General features: G+C 46.6%; 1 protein-coding gene across 1 annotated transcript in view; it reads left to right on the forward strand.

Annotated features, from left to right (window-relative positions):
• ADAMTSL2 (ADAMTS like 2) overlaps nt 1-16,090 on the forward strand; it is a 100,602-nt gene that overhangs the window by 44,504 nt on the left and 40,008 nt on the right. The window contains exons 16-17 of the mRNA XM_054997279.1: nt 3,766-3,979; nt 8,307-8,462. Of these exons, the coding sequence (XP_054853254.1) occupies nt 3,766-3,979; nt 8,307-8,462 (370 nt within the window). The remainder of the gene's footprint in view (nt 1-3,765; nt 3,980-8,306; nt 8,463-16,090) is intronic.

Raw genomic sequence — 16,090 nt, forward strand, 5'->3', positions numbered from 1 at the left:
CACAGAATGTCAAAAGAATGGGAATGCAGGGATGGGAATGGAGCACTTGCAGGGGCCAGTTGGCAGGCAGGGATGCTTAATTCTTCCCATGCCTGCCAATGCCTTCCTGGGAGTTATTTTGCCCCTGTAGGCAGGTCAGGTTTTGATTCCATTAAATTGCTTGGGGGGGGGGGGTTGGGTTCGGTTTGAACATGTCTCTCACCTTGAGGTCAGAAACATCCAGAAGAAATGTTGAATAGTGAGCGGATGAGCAGATCCACCTGCCCTGTTTTATTTGGGAACAATCATCAGGGCTGGCGTGCCCATTGAGGCCAGGTAGGCGGTGGCCTCAGGGCACGAGGGCACCGGAGGGGCGCCAGAGGAGGTGTCGGGGGTGGAGGCGTGCGCCGTGGAGCTGGCATGGCTGGGCCGCAGCTGCTGCAGCCAGCCCGCCCTGTGCTGCCACCGCCGCCACATGCCCCAAGCCGGGCGCAGCAGCCACGAGCCGTTGCCGGGATGGCGTGCGGAGTGCGGAGCACCCTCCGCCCGCCACCCCAGCCATCCGCTTGCCAATGCCCCTGTCTTGCGCTGCGTGATGATGTCATCGCGTCATGACGTCGTCACGCAGTCCGTGGTGCATGCACGCTGTGCGCGCGCGCATCGGAGGGTTGCCACAGGCACCATAAACCCTGGCGCCAGCAGTGCCAATCATAAAGAAGAAAAGAGAGAGTTTCTACTGAAATTGTTGTTGGTGATAAAGAATATGATGTCATCTTGATGCTTCTTGATTTTCCTTTATATTCTGCACAGCGGCTTGATTTCCTCCTTTTACTTTGACTGTATAGCTATAGGTTGTGAGGTGCAGAAAAAAACCTGGGGTCTAAGAGCTAAACTACACGCGATGAATTATATGAGGATGCTCAAGTGAAGGAGGGCACAATGTTAGCAAGGAAGTGTGGTCTGAATTTCGCCTCTCTCTACAGAGCCAGCAAAGACCGCTCCTCAGAGGGTTTGTTAATTTCCTCTTTGCCTGCCTGAAGGCTCTCTCAATTATTAACAAACCCTCTGAGGAGCAATCTTTGCCGGCTCTGTAGAGAGAGGCGAAATTCAAACTACGCTTCCCAGCTAACATTGCATCTCCCTTCACCTGAGTGTCCTCGTGTAGTTCGTCTCGTGTAATTTTGCTCTCAGAGGTCTCAGTCCAAGCGTCTGATCAGCCATGAAGCTCACTGGAAGTGCCCAAGTACATTACAGTCTCTCTGCTTGACTTACCTCACAGGGTTATTTTATGGCTGTCAAATTGTACACTGCTCAGAGTTCCTCAATATACAGTCAATAACAGACTCATTACCATTCTGCACCAATAAAGTGTGTTTGTTTATTTGATTGTTTCGCATGATACACGGCTTGTTCTGTTAGTCAGGGGCGTTAGTTATACGGAACACTGCAACTCTCCCCCCTTGGCCCCTGGCAGCCTTTTTGTGCCTGTTTTCAGAGGTTTCTTCAGTCATCTTCAAAGCCATAAGGACCAGAAACTTACTGGCTTTCGTTTGCTGTTTCTGTTCTCAAGTCTGAATGCCTACATGCCCCAAGGCATCTTGGCAGGATAAATAAAGTCGCCGCCTGCGTATAATTTAATCCCAGAGATATTTTAACATATGCCACAAAATATAAACTTCATCACAGATAAAGTGATATGCCTATCTTTACCAGACAAAAGATATAACAAATAGAAGTCATATGAACAACAAGGAAAGCTGCTCAGTAAGGACAGTATAAATTAGGCTCTGATAGATGAATACAGTCTAAAACTAAATGTGGTAAAGTTTCAATTATATCTCTACCAGAAGAGTAGAGTCTCTGGGGATGCCTGATGTCCTCACAGCAGCCTAACGGTTCTGCAAGTGGCACCGAGTGTTTACTCCAGCCCCCCCCCCCTCCCCCAGCTGACAAAAAAGAGGGGCTGAGAGGCCTCACAATAAGAGAGAACACTGTTTCCTAGCGTCTAAATTAATAGTCTCCTGGTCTAGTCTCCTCAATGAATCTCTGGCCTTTAATAAATCAATAGAAGAGGACAAACCAAACCCTAAACTCAATAACTTGTTCTCCATTAACTTATCCAAAAAGGATTTATGGGAATCAAACTGGGTCCATTTTAGAAGCTCTGGTAAACACTCACGATCTAAATTTTTTTAAAAAGTAAATTTCACAGCAACTACCCAAGCCAAGAGAGAACCTGTTTTCAACAATTTGAAATACATTTAGGGGCACCAGGGGCGGTGCAAGGTTTTTCGGTGCTTGCGGCTGGCTGGCCGGGTGCCCCCCCTGCACGTGCGCAAGCGTGCACGCTCCGGCCTGCGTGATGATGTCATGTGTGACGTCATCACAGGAGCGCATGCACCGCCGCTGGCCCAATTGCTGCGGCGGGCAGCTCTGACGGCGCGCGGGTAGCACAGCCCGCGCAGCCCGTCGAACTCCTCCTGCGGGCGAAGCAAAGGGCAAGGGCAGCCGACGGCCTCCCGCCCCCCCCCAACACACACACATCCCCCTTTACCTGCCCCGTGGTGTCGCAGAGCTGCAGCCTCAGTGGGGCTCCGTCCACCTCCACCATGGCTGGAAAAAAGAGAGATGGAATTGAAAGGGGGCGGGGCGGGAGGGATAGGAGAGCTCTGTGGCACGCGCTCCCGCGCCCCCCCCCCTGCACCTTCTCCGGCGTTCCCTCTGGCACCCCACGCCTGAGGCCACCGCCTACCTGGCCTCAATGGGCGTGCCAGCCCTGAGGGGCACACAAAAAGGAAGCCTGCACTGACAGGGACTCCATAAAATAAAAAAGACAGAATTTTTGCTTGGTATATCAGTACTATTGGGAAAGATTGACTTCCCTGATTGAAAAAAGAATCTCATGATGGCAGCCGAATGAACTTCATATCTTCCAAAACAGAGCTGGGTAGACCAAGTATTGGAAGCTGTAAGATGGAATCCAAGATAGCAGAATGAATACACTTACTCTATCAAATGTCATTTAAGAACCCAGGACCGGCTAACTTCTCTATGAATACCTGCTTTCTGAAAAGCTAAGATCTTTGATTTGTCATTATTAACAGCTAGCTGGTTATTCTGACAAAAATTCGCCATGGTTCAAAGAATAGATTGAACCCAACTCTTGTGCAAGATAATAAAACAGTATTATTTGCATACAATAAAATCAGCAGCTGATGAGAGTTCTGTTTAGGAAGATGGAAATTTCTATGATGTAACTTAGAACAGAAGTCATTTAGATACAAATTTAAAAGGTTGGGGACTAGGATACAGCCCTGTCGAACACTTTTCATTACTGGGATTAGATTAGAATAATTCCCTGTACAGAATACAAAGTTTTAATTAAAAATAGTAATCTGGATGGCACATGTAGCTGTTCTGCTTTCCTTTGCTTTCTGGCACAGTGCTATGGAGGGCACTGAAGCCCACGCTCTGTATCCACACACTTTCAGGTATATTTGCAGATGCAAGGTCTAGAAACATGTCTTTTAAAAAGAAATTGAAACAAAAGCTGCTCAGATTGTGATTTTATGGTGTTTTCTTTTTCCCCCAAAATTGAGGCCTACCCGCAACCCTAATTATAGGGTTATATAAGCAACTATATAAAGCATCTCTGATTCTAATAATATTATAACAAGAGTATGTGGCAACACAAATACTGAGGCGGGGGGGGGTGCGGATTGCAAGAGCAGAGGTTTGCATCCATCCATTTTCCCCTGTCATCTGGTGCTGAGTTGCCTCTTGCAGGTGGGAGACCAGCAGCTGGAGTGAGTGTTCCCGGACCTGTGGCGAAGGATACCAGTTTCGCATCGTCAGATGTTGGAAAATGATCTCACCTGGTTTCGACAGCTCAGTCTACAGTGATCTGTGTGAATCTGCAGATATCATCCGGCCAGAAGAGAGGAAGGTCTGCAAAAATCCTTCCTGTGGTCCACAATGGGAGATGTCTGAGTGGTCAGAGGTAAATTCCCAGAGGGTATAAATTTGATGCATATGTAGATAAAATTATTAAATTGAGGCTAAGTGCTATGGGGGAGATATAAACGAAAGAAACCAACAGGTGCAGAAAATGTTCAAATGCCAAGCCAATTGCCAATGCCTTTTGAGTGTGATAATAACTCCTCTTTGATAGCAAAGCAAATTCAAGGACAGCCATCTACTCAAGGAAGATACTTCCTTCAAGCTTGGCTAAAATGAAAGCATGACATTCAAAGATTTGCAGGAATATAGTGGTTTTACGAATTTATGCACTCAAACATATAAAACAATGAAAGAAAAAAATGTGATCAGTGTGAAGCACATCCATGATGCTTCAGTGGACTGTGGGCTGTACTTCTTGGGCCGTGCACTGCTCCATGGCACCTTTTGCTCTACTTGTGCAACTGAGGCAGCCCCCCCCCTCATTATGACAGCATCTCTGCAGATGCAGCCTTCAGTCTCTTGCCTTGTCCTCCACAAAGGGGTCAGGAAGCGGCTGGAACGGCACACTCTTAAAAGCAGAAAGGAGCATCTGGGGCCAAACTGTCTGCTGGGCAGAGGCACCAAGTTTTGCCAATATACACTCACCATTGTTTGTCCTCAGGAGACGTTGGCAATGCTCCTGGTTCATATTTGAAATGCCTCTTTCACACTGAGTGCCAGCAGCACGGCTGGCTGTCTTCCATTCCCACTGAAATCCTGATGCTTTCTTTCCTCTCGTCGGATGTTTTTGATTCTCTCCCCCTCCCTCCAGTTTGCTTTTTGAAAAAAGCCGGCTTCCCTTTCGCATGTGCTGGGTTAGGCATTTTTTTGATGAGTCCAACAGTGCCGAGTGGCTTATGTTATAGACTTCAGTAGGTGTCGGGGACAGATTGCTGAAGTGAATATGGCCTCTCCTGGCAGAGTCTTCCTTTAGTCAAAAGCAAAACTAATCTAATTTGGATCCAGCAGCTGAAGTGGAGTGCCAAGTTGGCTTGGAATTGCTGCCTCCCTTTCCCAGTCCTAAAGAGATTTTTTCCTCCAAAAGCTTGTTGGATTACCATAGCTGTATTGCCAGGTTGGGTCAGCTTTTTATTTTTGACACATTTTTGTTGTCACTGTCACTGGTCTCACACAACCTATCAAATAAATTTGTATATTTGACAATGGTGTGATTCCCACCCCCCTTCTAAATGACACTCATGGGGTTGGCTCACAGGCAGTACATGAAACAAATCAAAACTCAATGGCTTGTTTGTATGTGTGTGTGCAAGAGAAGTGACATCTCTGCGTTGAACATACAACAAAAGCATTAGAAGAATCCTGGCAGATCAGACCTGGAGTTTTGCTAGTTCAGAGTTCTGTTTTCACCCGTGGTCAGTGTTTGGAAGAGCACAAGACAAGAAGGTCACCACCACTCCTAAACACCTGTCATTCAAATGTAGCCAATGTTCAGCACTATACATTTTGTCCATTCATTTTTTAAAGACATCTAAGAGCCGAAACAGACGTGATGAGATACCTAGGTTCAATTCGTGTTCTCTTACCTCAAGGTTTGTCGGGAAGTGTAGGCGTCCTTGCAAGTTAAAGTTTATGCAGCTCCGAGCCGCGCGGCTTCAGGTGGGGGCCAGGCAAGCAAGGGGGAAGATGCAGCGATGCCCTTGCCCAGCCCCCGTAGAGCGACGCCAGGCTGCACGGGGAGAGCAGGAGGAAAGGCGCCCAGAGCACTGCTGCATCTCCCCCCCGCTCGCCTGGCCCCCACCTGAAGCCACACAGCTCGGAGCTGCATAGCTCGCTGTTGCTCTGCGGGAGCTGGGCAAGGGGTGGGTAGAGCGATGGTCCGTACGATCGGGGTAAAGTCAGAGCATGCCGGGCTATGCAACTCTGGGCCATGTGGCTTTGGTTAGGGGCCAGGCGAACAAGGGGGGGAGATGCTCTGGGCGCCTTTCCTCTTGGGAGAGGGTGTAGCCAGGCGTCACTCTGCAGGGGCCAGGTGAGCGAGGGGGGGAGATGCTCTGGGCGCCTTTCCTCCCAGCTCTCCCGGTGCAGCCAGGCATCACTCTGCAGGGGCCAGGCCAGGTGAGGGGGGGGGAGATGAAGCGATACTCTGTGTAAGTGGGGAAGGGAAAATGCCGTGATGCACCTCGAGAGCGGGAGGAAAGGCGCCCCACGCCTGTACTTCCCTCCCTGCTGCTCTGTAAATGATAAACTTTAAGCTGCAAGGACGCCTACACTTTGTAAGAGAACACGAGTTGAATCTAGGTATCTCGTCGCGTCTGTTTTGCCTCTAAGCCAGTCGCCATTATACCTTGTGAGAAGGCATTTTTTGTGAAGGTTGGTTGCCAGACATTTTCACTGGATGACCCTGATTCACTATGTCACATGGAAGGAAAGAAGATATGGATTTTTCTTTATGAATCTTCTACACCCCATTTGTAGTCTTAAACATTTTTATAATGTCGGTCCTTTTTTGGTTTAATTCTTTCTGTCCCTTTTCCAGCTCTGTAATATCCTTTTTGTTGCGGCCACACTGTAGATTTATATAAGCTAGATTCCTTCTTCCCTGAGTGGCAGAGGTTGCATGGTTAGTTACCTTGTAAATGCTAGACAGTGCAATCCTAAAAACACTTCCGTGGGAAGAAGCCACATTGAATAGACCTGAGCAGGATTATGAATAGACTTGCTTAGGATTGCTTTCGTAGGTGTTTCCCACACAGGGACAGGCTTGTGTGGATTCCCCATTACTGCCGGGACTCCTCCTGATACAGGCCACTGGGCTTCCACGTGGCTGTTTTTCCTGCATTGTCCCTGCCCCAATCCCCCAGCATTCCCTCCTCCCACACCACCAGGTTTCTTTTTTCAGATTTATTTAAATTGGCAATTGAATATCATATCATTATAATGTTATAACGATCTATGTATCAGGTTAAATGAATTCTTGCCATTCTCTCTTTCTTTTTTTAAAGTAATTCTTGAGACCCATTCACTGCAGAGATACAAGGGGAAATCTTCATATCCATTTGTTGTCTTTCTGCGTTTTCCTGTTTGTTTTCCTCCCTGCTTTCATAAACCAATTTTGATCTGATTTGAGAAAGCATGAAGAAATGATGAAGAAACTGGAAGGACAAAAATGGAAAAAAACATGAGGAAGCTTGGAGAAAAACTGCTGCTAGTTAGCACTCAAACCAAAGGAAAACTTCCCTATGAAGACATTATTAATCACTGACAGATTAACAAACCAATCTCAAACCATGGTTTTAGATCCTGGTATGACAGGCCCTAGCTAACCATAGTAAGTAAAATGGCCGGTGTTCAGATGATCATGCTACCCATACTTAGCTAGACAATGATTGTATGTGACGTCTGAACTGTTTAGGAAATTGACCTTATAGAACAGAACTAAAATAGAAGTCCATTTTCCACATTTTTATAAGGTCACATCTGAAAAATTTATGATGGGATTCACACCAAGCCTCTCTCTGCCCCCAACTTAGCCATTGCCCTTCCCCTTCCCTAGTTTTCCTTATAAAAATGAGTAAAACCATTTCCTTGTTGTAGAATCTGAAGAAGTGAGGTCTGACTCATGAAAGCTCATGCTGGAATAACTGTTGTTAAGGGGCCGCTGGTTTGCTACAACAGACTAACACAGCCACCCCTCTGGATTTATATCAGAGACCCTTTGGAATGTTACTCGGCTGGAGCAGTTCAGATGGGTATTTAATTGTAGAAAAGGTGTATCTTGGTAGATTTTTGCCTGTTGTACTGAATGCTGTTATTTAATTTGGGATTTATTGTATTCTTTGCTTGTCGGCACTATAAAAGCTGCCCTGGTTCCCTAGACAAAGGTGGGATAAAGCTGTTTTAACAAATAAAAATGAACTGTCTTCTCCCTCAGGTCTTCATTTATCACCTCTCATTATTCCTGACTTTCCCTTTTTCTTTTCCTGGTGCCGTCAACACAGAGTCACAGATGTCAGCATCCTCGGAGCAGGAATCTGTCTCTTTTGCTTATGCTACCATCTGAAGTAAAAAGGGCAGTGAATGAAGTAATTGGAGATAGTAAATTGAACTCCTGTCAAGATGGGTGGCTGTGTTAGTCTGTCTGTAGCAGTAGAAAAGAGCAAGAGCCCAGTAGCACCTGTAAGACTAACAAAATTTGGGGTAGGGGGTGAGCTTTCATGAGCCACAGCCAACTTCTGTGAAAGCTTTTGTGTGAGAACCTACTACAGAGCACTTCATGGTTGGCTCTGCGCTGCTCTTCTTCTTCCATGTAAGAAAGCTAGCAGTTTGATCCCACTGCCTTTTTCCCCTTCCACACCCCCCCCCCACAGTGCACAGCCAAGTGTGGCGAGAGGAGCATTGTGACCAGAGACATCCGCTGTTCTGAAGAAGAGAGGCTGTGTGATGCTAACCCCAGGCCACCAGCTGAGAAGAACTGCACTGGGCCTCCTTGTGACCGGCAGTGGACCGTCTCTGACTGGGGACCCGTAAGTCACTTGGGTGTGTGGGGTGGAAGGCATTGCTGATGGAGGGGTGGAAGAATCCGATATTTAGGATTAAGGTGAGTGGAAGGCATCGGCACGTCTGATATGAAATACCAGCTTGTTTCCTGAGAAGTGCCAGGCTGCAGCAGCCCGAAGGTTCAGACTTTGGTTTTCAACAGTGATGAGTCAAGCACTGGTATGAGGGAAAGAGCCCTCTTTCAAGTTTCGGTCCGAGCAGCTGTCACTCAGAGGAGCGCTACCTCTGTATAGGGCAATTCCACACAGCTATTCCAGCTAATGGTTAAAAGTTGCCTAATCCATTTTAAAGCTGTCTAATGGCCGTTTTCACAGAATCACAGAGTTGGAAGGGCCCATACAGACCTTCTAGTCCAACCCCCTGCCCAATGCAGGATCAACCTAAAGCATCTCTGACAAATATTCATCCAGCCTCTTCTTGAAAACTGCCAGTGAGGGGGAGCTCACCACCTCCCTAGGCAGCTGATTCCACTTTTGAACTACTCTGACTGTGAAAAAGGTTTTCATCTTCATTCTGCTGTGCATCCGTACATTGGGCCTGCGCGCACACAGGCCTGCCAACCAAAGAAGTTTTTTTTATCACTTCCATAAAGCTCCACTAACGGGCCGCTTCCCCCCAGTTACATCTCAGCCCGTTTTCCTGCCTAAACGGTCACATGACCATGTGGGAGGAGCAGCCCCCTTCCCCTCAGTTCTCTTAGCTGCCATGATGGGAAGAACATCGCAGGAGCTCCGCAATTTTTAACATTAAATGTTTCCTTTGAAGAGAAACTGAATAAATTTTGGAATATCTTCACTCATTCTTATGTCTTGTATGTTTTGAGGAGATTTTGAACTGGCTAGTTTGACTTTCGCATGTCATAACTGCCGCCCCTCAGATTACCTCGGAGACTTTTGTTTTATGAGGGACGCTAGATAGGATACTAAGATGGCCTCCATTGAGGCATAACTCTGACAGGTTCTGTTCCTCTGGTGGCTGTGTCAATTGCCGCAGTGAAGTGTCTGCTCAGCTCTGAGGCATAAATAATCCAGCAGGCTACAGCTTCAGGCAGTGAAATCATCTGCCTCTAATGGGTCTCCAGGAATCTTCGGCCCCAGGTGGTTAAGTCATCTGCCATTAACGGGAGTCCAACGTGTTCCGACCCCCCAGACAGTTAAGTCATCTGATGCTAAAGGGCATCCACCACGTTCCAATACTCCAGCAGGCCACCTGCCATGATGGGGCGCCTGTCTTGGGCTGGATCAGTGAGGTAGGAGCCAAGGGTGAAAAGTACCGTGCTCCGAAACCTCTTTCAAATCTGAAAACTTTCGATACTCCAGCAGTGAGTTGCCTGATCAGTGAGGTAGGAGCCAAGGGTGAAAAGTACCGTGCTCTGAAACCTTTTGGATCTGAGACCTTTCGATACTCCAGCAGTGAGTTGCCTGCCATAAAGGAGTACCCATCTTGGGCTGGATCAGTGAGGTAGGAGCCAAGGGTGAAAAGTACCGTGCTCTGAAACCTTTTGGATCTGAGACCTTTCTCAGAGTGGAGATCCTTCAGATCCTAGATTTTTCTCAGAGCTGGGGTCCTTCGGATCCAAGACCTTCCTTGGATCTGAGACTTCCTTCGGATCCAAGATCTTTCCCGGAGCCAAGTTCCTTCGGATCTGAGAATTTCCTCGGATCCGAGACACCCCCTTGGAATCAATATCTCTTTAGGATTCAAGACCTCCCTTGGATCTGTGACCTCCTCAGAACCGAGGCTTCCTTAAAATAAAAAAACAGTTGCTCTCACCCTGATGCAAAGCTCATCAGAGCTGATGATCAGCTGCAGGCGCTAAGGTTGAAGGCGTTGGCTTCAGTCAACCTGAGAGAGAGAGAGCTGCAGACAGAGATTAGTACTGCGCTCTGCTACAGGACCCTCCTAGATGCCCATCACCACTATCAGATCCAAGCATTTTTCTCATCAGATCCAAGAGATCAGGGTCAACATCTGTCGGCTCCATGCCCTCCTATTTGAGTAAGCCGTTGGTAGGATAGTGGTAAGCATAGCTACCTTCCAAGAAGTTGAACCAGGTTTGATTTCCAGTCAAGGCAAACAAACAAAATCCTCTTCTGTCTCATGACATGCTAATGTGATAAGATCCAGGAAGGGTCCGTCACCTGATAGTAATAAGAAACAGAGATCTATTTCCTTCTATGGGGATCACTGTGCACTGCTCTGACTAGTCTTGGACTTGCTGTTTGTTAGGTTGGAGGGCGATGAATAAACCCCTACTCAGGTTCAATTTTTCTGTCATAGCCTTCCTATGCACAGAAACTTGCTGAACTACCAGTGACATCTAATGGCTGGAATGTTTGTATAAGGGCATAATTAATGCTTGACCAGGGTGCAATGCCTGCACCCGTGGTGAGGGCAGAAAACTTAATGGACTGGATGAAGCAACTATTCTGCCTCAGTTTTAAAATCTGCATGTTGCTAAATATTAAACCATTATAAACGGCTACCTTCCATGTATCAAGGGGAACCAGTCATTTTATATCACTGATCTCACCAGTGTGGAACTCTATGGTCACACTATTAACAGCAGAAATTATAACATTGTCTGCATAGCAGATGAACACAGGTAGACATGCTGAATATACCTCACCAGGAGTAGAGCAGAAATAACATTTTGGGGCATTACCCTGACTTAGATTCCTGGACCCCCCCCCCCTTGTCCCCATGAATAAGGACTCCCGTTTGGGGTACTTCCCCTTCTTTTGCATATAGAGGAGAGGATTTTTCAGTAGAAAGAACTCTCTTGGGGTCACTAATACAACTGATCAGTGTTACAACATCCTTCCAGCTTACCACCATTACCTTGGGCGGGAGGAAGGGTTCTGCATAGTACTGAAATCATTGCACTGAATGTGGTTTGTTTTCGGTTCTTAGCCATAATGGACAATGGCCATGGCTTAGAATTCAACAAACTCTGTATATATTACCTGCACCACCTGCAAATACTTCCTCATTATCAACGGAGGAATAAAATTGGTTCCTTAAGGCAAAGTGGCCTTTCAGGGAAATCCAATTATGGCTTCTTCCCCACGTTTCTACTAGTACATAATGAAAAGATGGATGTTTTAGCCTATACCAGACAGTTTGCTATACTTACAGTATCAAGGATAGAAGGGGTGCATTCTGCTCTTCACTGTCTCTCTTAAAAGTTAATTGCTGGATTGCTGCCCTGAATTTGGGGAACGATTATTCCCATATCTCTAACAGTGGCATTTGCCGGCACTAGTTGTGATTCAAATACCAAGGCAAGGTATTCTATACACCGATCTTCCCCTTTTGTTTTTCCTAACAATGTCCAGAGTGTTCACCAACTGTAAGAAACCAGCTTAGTCCATCTTACAACCCTAGGTTGTTCTTTTTTCTACCGTATCTGGTCCATTGCTGCACCACTTTTGTAATTAATTGATGACTAAGGTTTGGTGTAGTGGTTAAGAGCACGGGACTCTAATCTGGAGAGCCGGGTTTGATTCCCCACTCCTCCACATGAAGCCAGCTGGGTGACCTTGGGTGAGTCACAGTTCTCTGGAGCTCTCTCAGCCCCACCCACCTCACAGGGTGATTGTTGTGGGGTAATAATAACACTTTGTAAACCGCTCTGAGTGGGCATTAAGTTGTCCTGAAGGGCGGTATATAAATCGAATGTTGTTGTTGTTGTTGTTGTTGTTTTTGAGGGAAAGGTCAACTGGGGCTTTCCCAGAGTTTTTTTATCCACAGGGGCGCAACGTTAGGCTCCATGAGTACCAGGGTCATCCTGCTCCTGGGCAGGACTTAGATGGGTGACTTGTCTGGAGCAGACAGAGACTGTCGAGACAGGTATCAACTGCCCCTTACCATGCTAAATATGTACATTTACAGAAGTGGTTGCTGAAAGATTTTCAGGTCAGTCCTCACATATTGCTATCCATAAATTTGTCCATCCGAAGACAAATGTAGGAATGAATGGTCTGACAGTGAAAAGACATTACATATTTCAGTAATGGAATTCAAAGCCGTACGTTATGCTCTTGTTTCACCACAGATATGTGTTGAGGCAAAGATACTCAAGCGCAAATGGACAAAACTAGGACAATTGTTACCACACCAAGTGGGAACGCACAGCATCACTAACCCTTGGGCAGAGGCTAGGGTCTTCAGCAGTTGGGCAATTCCTGATGGGATTTTCCATGCATAGTGTCTACATCCCAGGCTCAGACAACACCAGACCAAAGGGGTTGAGTACCATCTTGAGTTCCACTCATTAATGTATTGTAAACAATATCAACCTATAGCCAATTTTCCTGCAGCAGGTAGTTCCACATGTGAACAAATTCACAGCTAGCATTAATGCCAAGGCATGAGTGCTGTTGTTCTAGAACAGACAGTGATCCCCTCTCTTGAAGACATGTTTCTACATATATGAACAGGTTGTCTATTCTATGCATCCCATCTATTTTCCTTGGCATGCAGACTCGTTTACCCATTGGAAGGGACATTTCAAATTGTATCCCCTTCTGTCCCAGGCAACTTGGGTTCTTATGTTATTTGTTTGATCCAAAGTACATGTGCCACTTCCTCTGACACTGGGCATGATTTAACTGGGAACACTCTTTCCTCGTGTTTTTGTTTTTCATGCACTTGTCAGCGTGATACACTTGATCCGTTCTATGGTGATCTTCATTCAAGTACTCCTGAACGTGGGACTTTCCACTTGGATGTTTTTGACTCCAAATGGAAATTTTTCTTTCAGAGTAGATGTAGAGTAGGAGCACTGCGACTGAGAGTTGTCTTTTATTCTTTATATATTGAGTATCTATACATCCTGAACTCAGAGGTTTTTTGCTACCCTGACTAGTCAGGTTCACCTATCTACCTTCGACTCTGTTCATGTTCAGATTAATGGCAAGCCTGTGCCCTCTCGTCCTCTTCCTGCCAGTTCCTCAAAGGGATGCTCAAGCTTTATTTTCCAAGGTCACTGTTGGTCCCTCAGTGGTCCCTATCCTTGGTTCAGTCAAGCCTTATGTTGGCATCTTCCAAATCCTTAACTACTTGCACGTTGGAGTTTTCTGCCATTGTGAGTGATCTTTTTCGTGATATTACTATAGTTAGGAGCGCATGTGACTCTTCAGTGCCTAGGACTGAACCAGCCTTTGGGGCTGAATCTGGCATAATCTCAGGAACCGTGGCGCTGTCCTCTGCCCAGACAACCATTTCCTACTAGGTTTCTTGTTCTCTTTTGATTTATTCAAGAGATGACCCTGCCTGTATTTTTTGCAAAACCCACAATTCAGGACACAAGAGACATCTAATGCATTCCTTACACTTCAGAAGATCATTGTCATTTTTGTTTTAATTATGACAAGGGAGTTTTCACTCGGATCTGCATCTCTTTGTGCGTTTTCGAGCCCAATCAAGGGCGAATGGATGTCAGCTCAGCTGACGTGGTGATATGTTATCCAGTTGGCATACCAACATACTGCTCAAGCCCCGCCCCCTTCTTCTTCTGGGGGTTTCACTTTACCAGGTCTCTGGCTGCCTCCTCAGTGTTTTCTGTGAGAACGTCAATAAGAAACTTCTCATACCCTCAGAGGACCAGTACATAACACAGAATACATTCATGGCAGATATGCAGACAGGCATATATGACATATTGCCCTCCCCAGGAAGGTCTCCCCCCCCTTATATTGGCCCCGGTTTGTTACGGTAAGCCTTGTGAAATTTGTTTACAAGATTTGGGGGATTTACATCTGACGCTTTTACTCATTCCCTTTGACTTTCATCAAAACGCACGCAGTGAATTAAATAGAACAGTTCACCCTGTTTCCATTTTGAGTCCAGGATTTCTTTCACTTCATGATGTAGGTGTCTGTCCGCTACGAGGGGGCAGGGAACTCTGCGGTCTGGATGCTACTTATCAGGTTGGGGAGCTTTCTTCAGGAGGCTGAAACAAAATACTGGGTGGACATTTTTTAAGTTCTTGGGTAAATTTACCTCTACCATCACCTCATTGATTATTTTCTTGACCTGAAATCGACCTAAGAATTTCCACTCCCATTTTTTACTGGTTGCAGCCCTTTGAGATGTTTAGTGGAGATGTACACATAATCTCCCACTAGTAGCTTCCACGTGATACACCTTTTTGTGTCTGTGTATTTTTAAAATCCTCTTTGGCTTTTTCCAGTGTCTTTTTAATTAGCCCCCATTGAGTTGTTAAGTTGGACCACCATTCTCCCAGATCCTCTGGTTTTGGGTACCTGGGGTTTTCAGAAATGGCACTGCTGTGCCCTCATATCCATGGGCTATCATGAAGGGGGAGGCCCCAGTGGAGCTATGTACCAAATTATTATAACAATACTCTGCAAAAATTAGGAAATCGGCCCAGTTGTCTTGCTGGTAATTTATGTAGCATCGTAAGAACTGTTCCAGCACTAGATTAACCCTTTTGGTTTGCCCGTCAGTCTCGGGATGATGAGCAGAGCTAATGCCTTGTTCAATCCCTGCTACTTGCAGTAGCTCCCGCCAGAAGTTGGCAACGAACCGGACTCCCCTATCGGAAATTACCTTATCCAGAAATGAGTGCAGTCTGACCATGTGTTGCATAAAGAGGGTGGCTAGTTTCTTTGTGGTTGGAATTTTGGAGCATGGAATGAAATGAGCTTGTTTAGAAAACAAATCAACCATCACTAAGATTACAGTTTTCCCCTTTGAGGTGGGGAGGTCAGTAATAAAGTCCATAGAGACCACAGCCCATGGGCAGGAGGGGGGCCTCCAAAGTTGCAGAAGACTCAGCGGTTTGCCCAGTCTGCTCTTCTCCATCGAACACTCTTGGCAAGTGGATACATACTGAGAAAGGTCTTTTATCATATTTGGCCACCAAAATTGTCTCTGTACCAGATGCAATGTTTTTAAATACCCAAAGTGGCCAGCTAATTTAGAATCATGACATTGTTTCAACACCTCCCCCCTTAAAGTGGCTGGAACATACAATTTTCCCTGTTGACACCAGCCCCCCACTTCTCCCCACTGTAGTTTGTCTTTGGGTAGGGCATCCCCTTCTTTCTCCGCTCCTCTTTGAGTCTTTCCTCCCAGTTCGTGGATGGAGAATTCTGCTTTAATTGTTTAGCTTGGCTCCGGGTGGTCACTGCCCCCCCGCAATTGGGCTGGCGAAAATATGGTGTCTATTACTTCCTCTCTCTGACGGTCATGTTGGGGCATGCATGAAAGGGCATCTGCCAGGAAGTTAGATTTGCCAGGAAGGTGTTTCAGTGTGAAATTAAATTTGGAGAAGAACTCTTCACACCGTAGATGTTTGACACCCAGTTTACGCGGGGTGCGCAGTGTCCAGGGTCTGGGTCCCAGCCCCCAGACTTGGTAGGAGGGAACAGCAGGTCAGCCGGGCTGATGGGCAAACAGAGGGGGCAGCCAGCAGACAGCAGGTCAACTGGTCAGCCAGCTGACAGCAGGTCAACTGGTCAGCCAGCTGACAGCAGGTCAACCGGTCTGACTGGCAGGCAGAGGGGGCAGCTGGGGGACAGCAGGTCAACCCCTCCCACAGGCAAATGGAGCCAGAACCTGCCGG

The sequence above is a fragment of the Eublepharis macularius genome, chromosome 14 (assembly GCF_028583425.1).
Source record: "Eublepharis macularius isolate TG4126 chromosome 14, MPM_Emac_v1.0, whole genome shotgun sequence".
NCBI classification, from domain to species: Eukaryota; Metazoa; Chordata; class Lepidosauria; order Squamata; family Eublepharidae; genus Eublepharis; species Eublepharis macularius.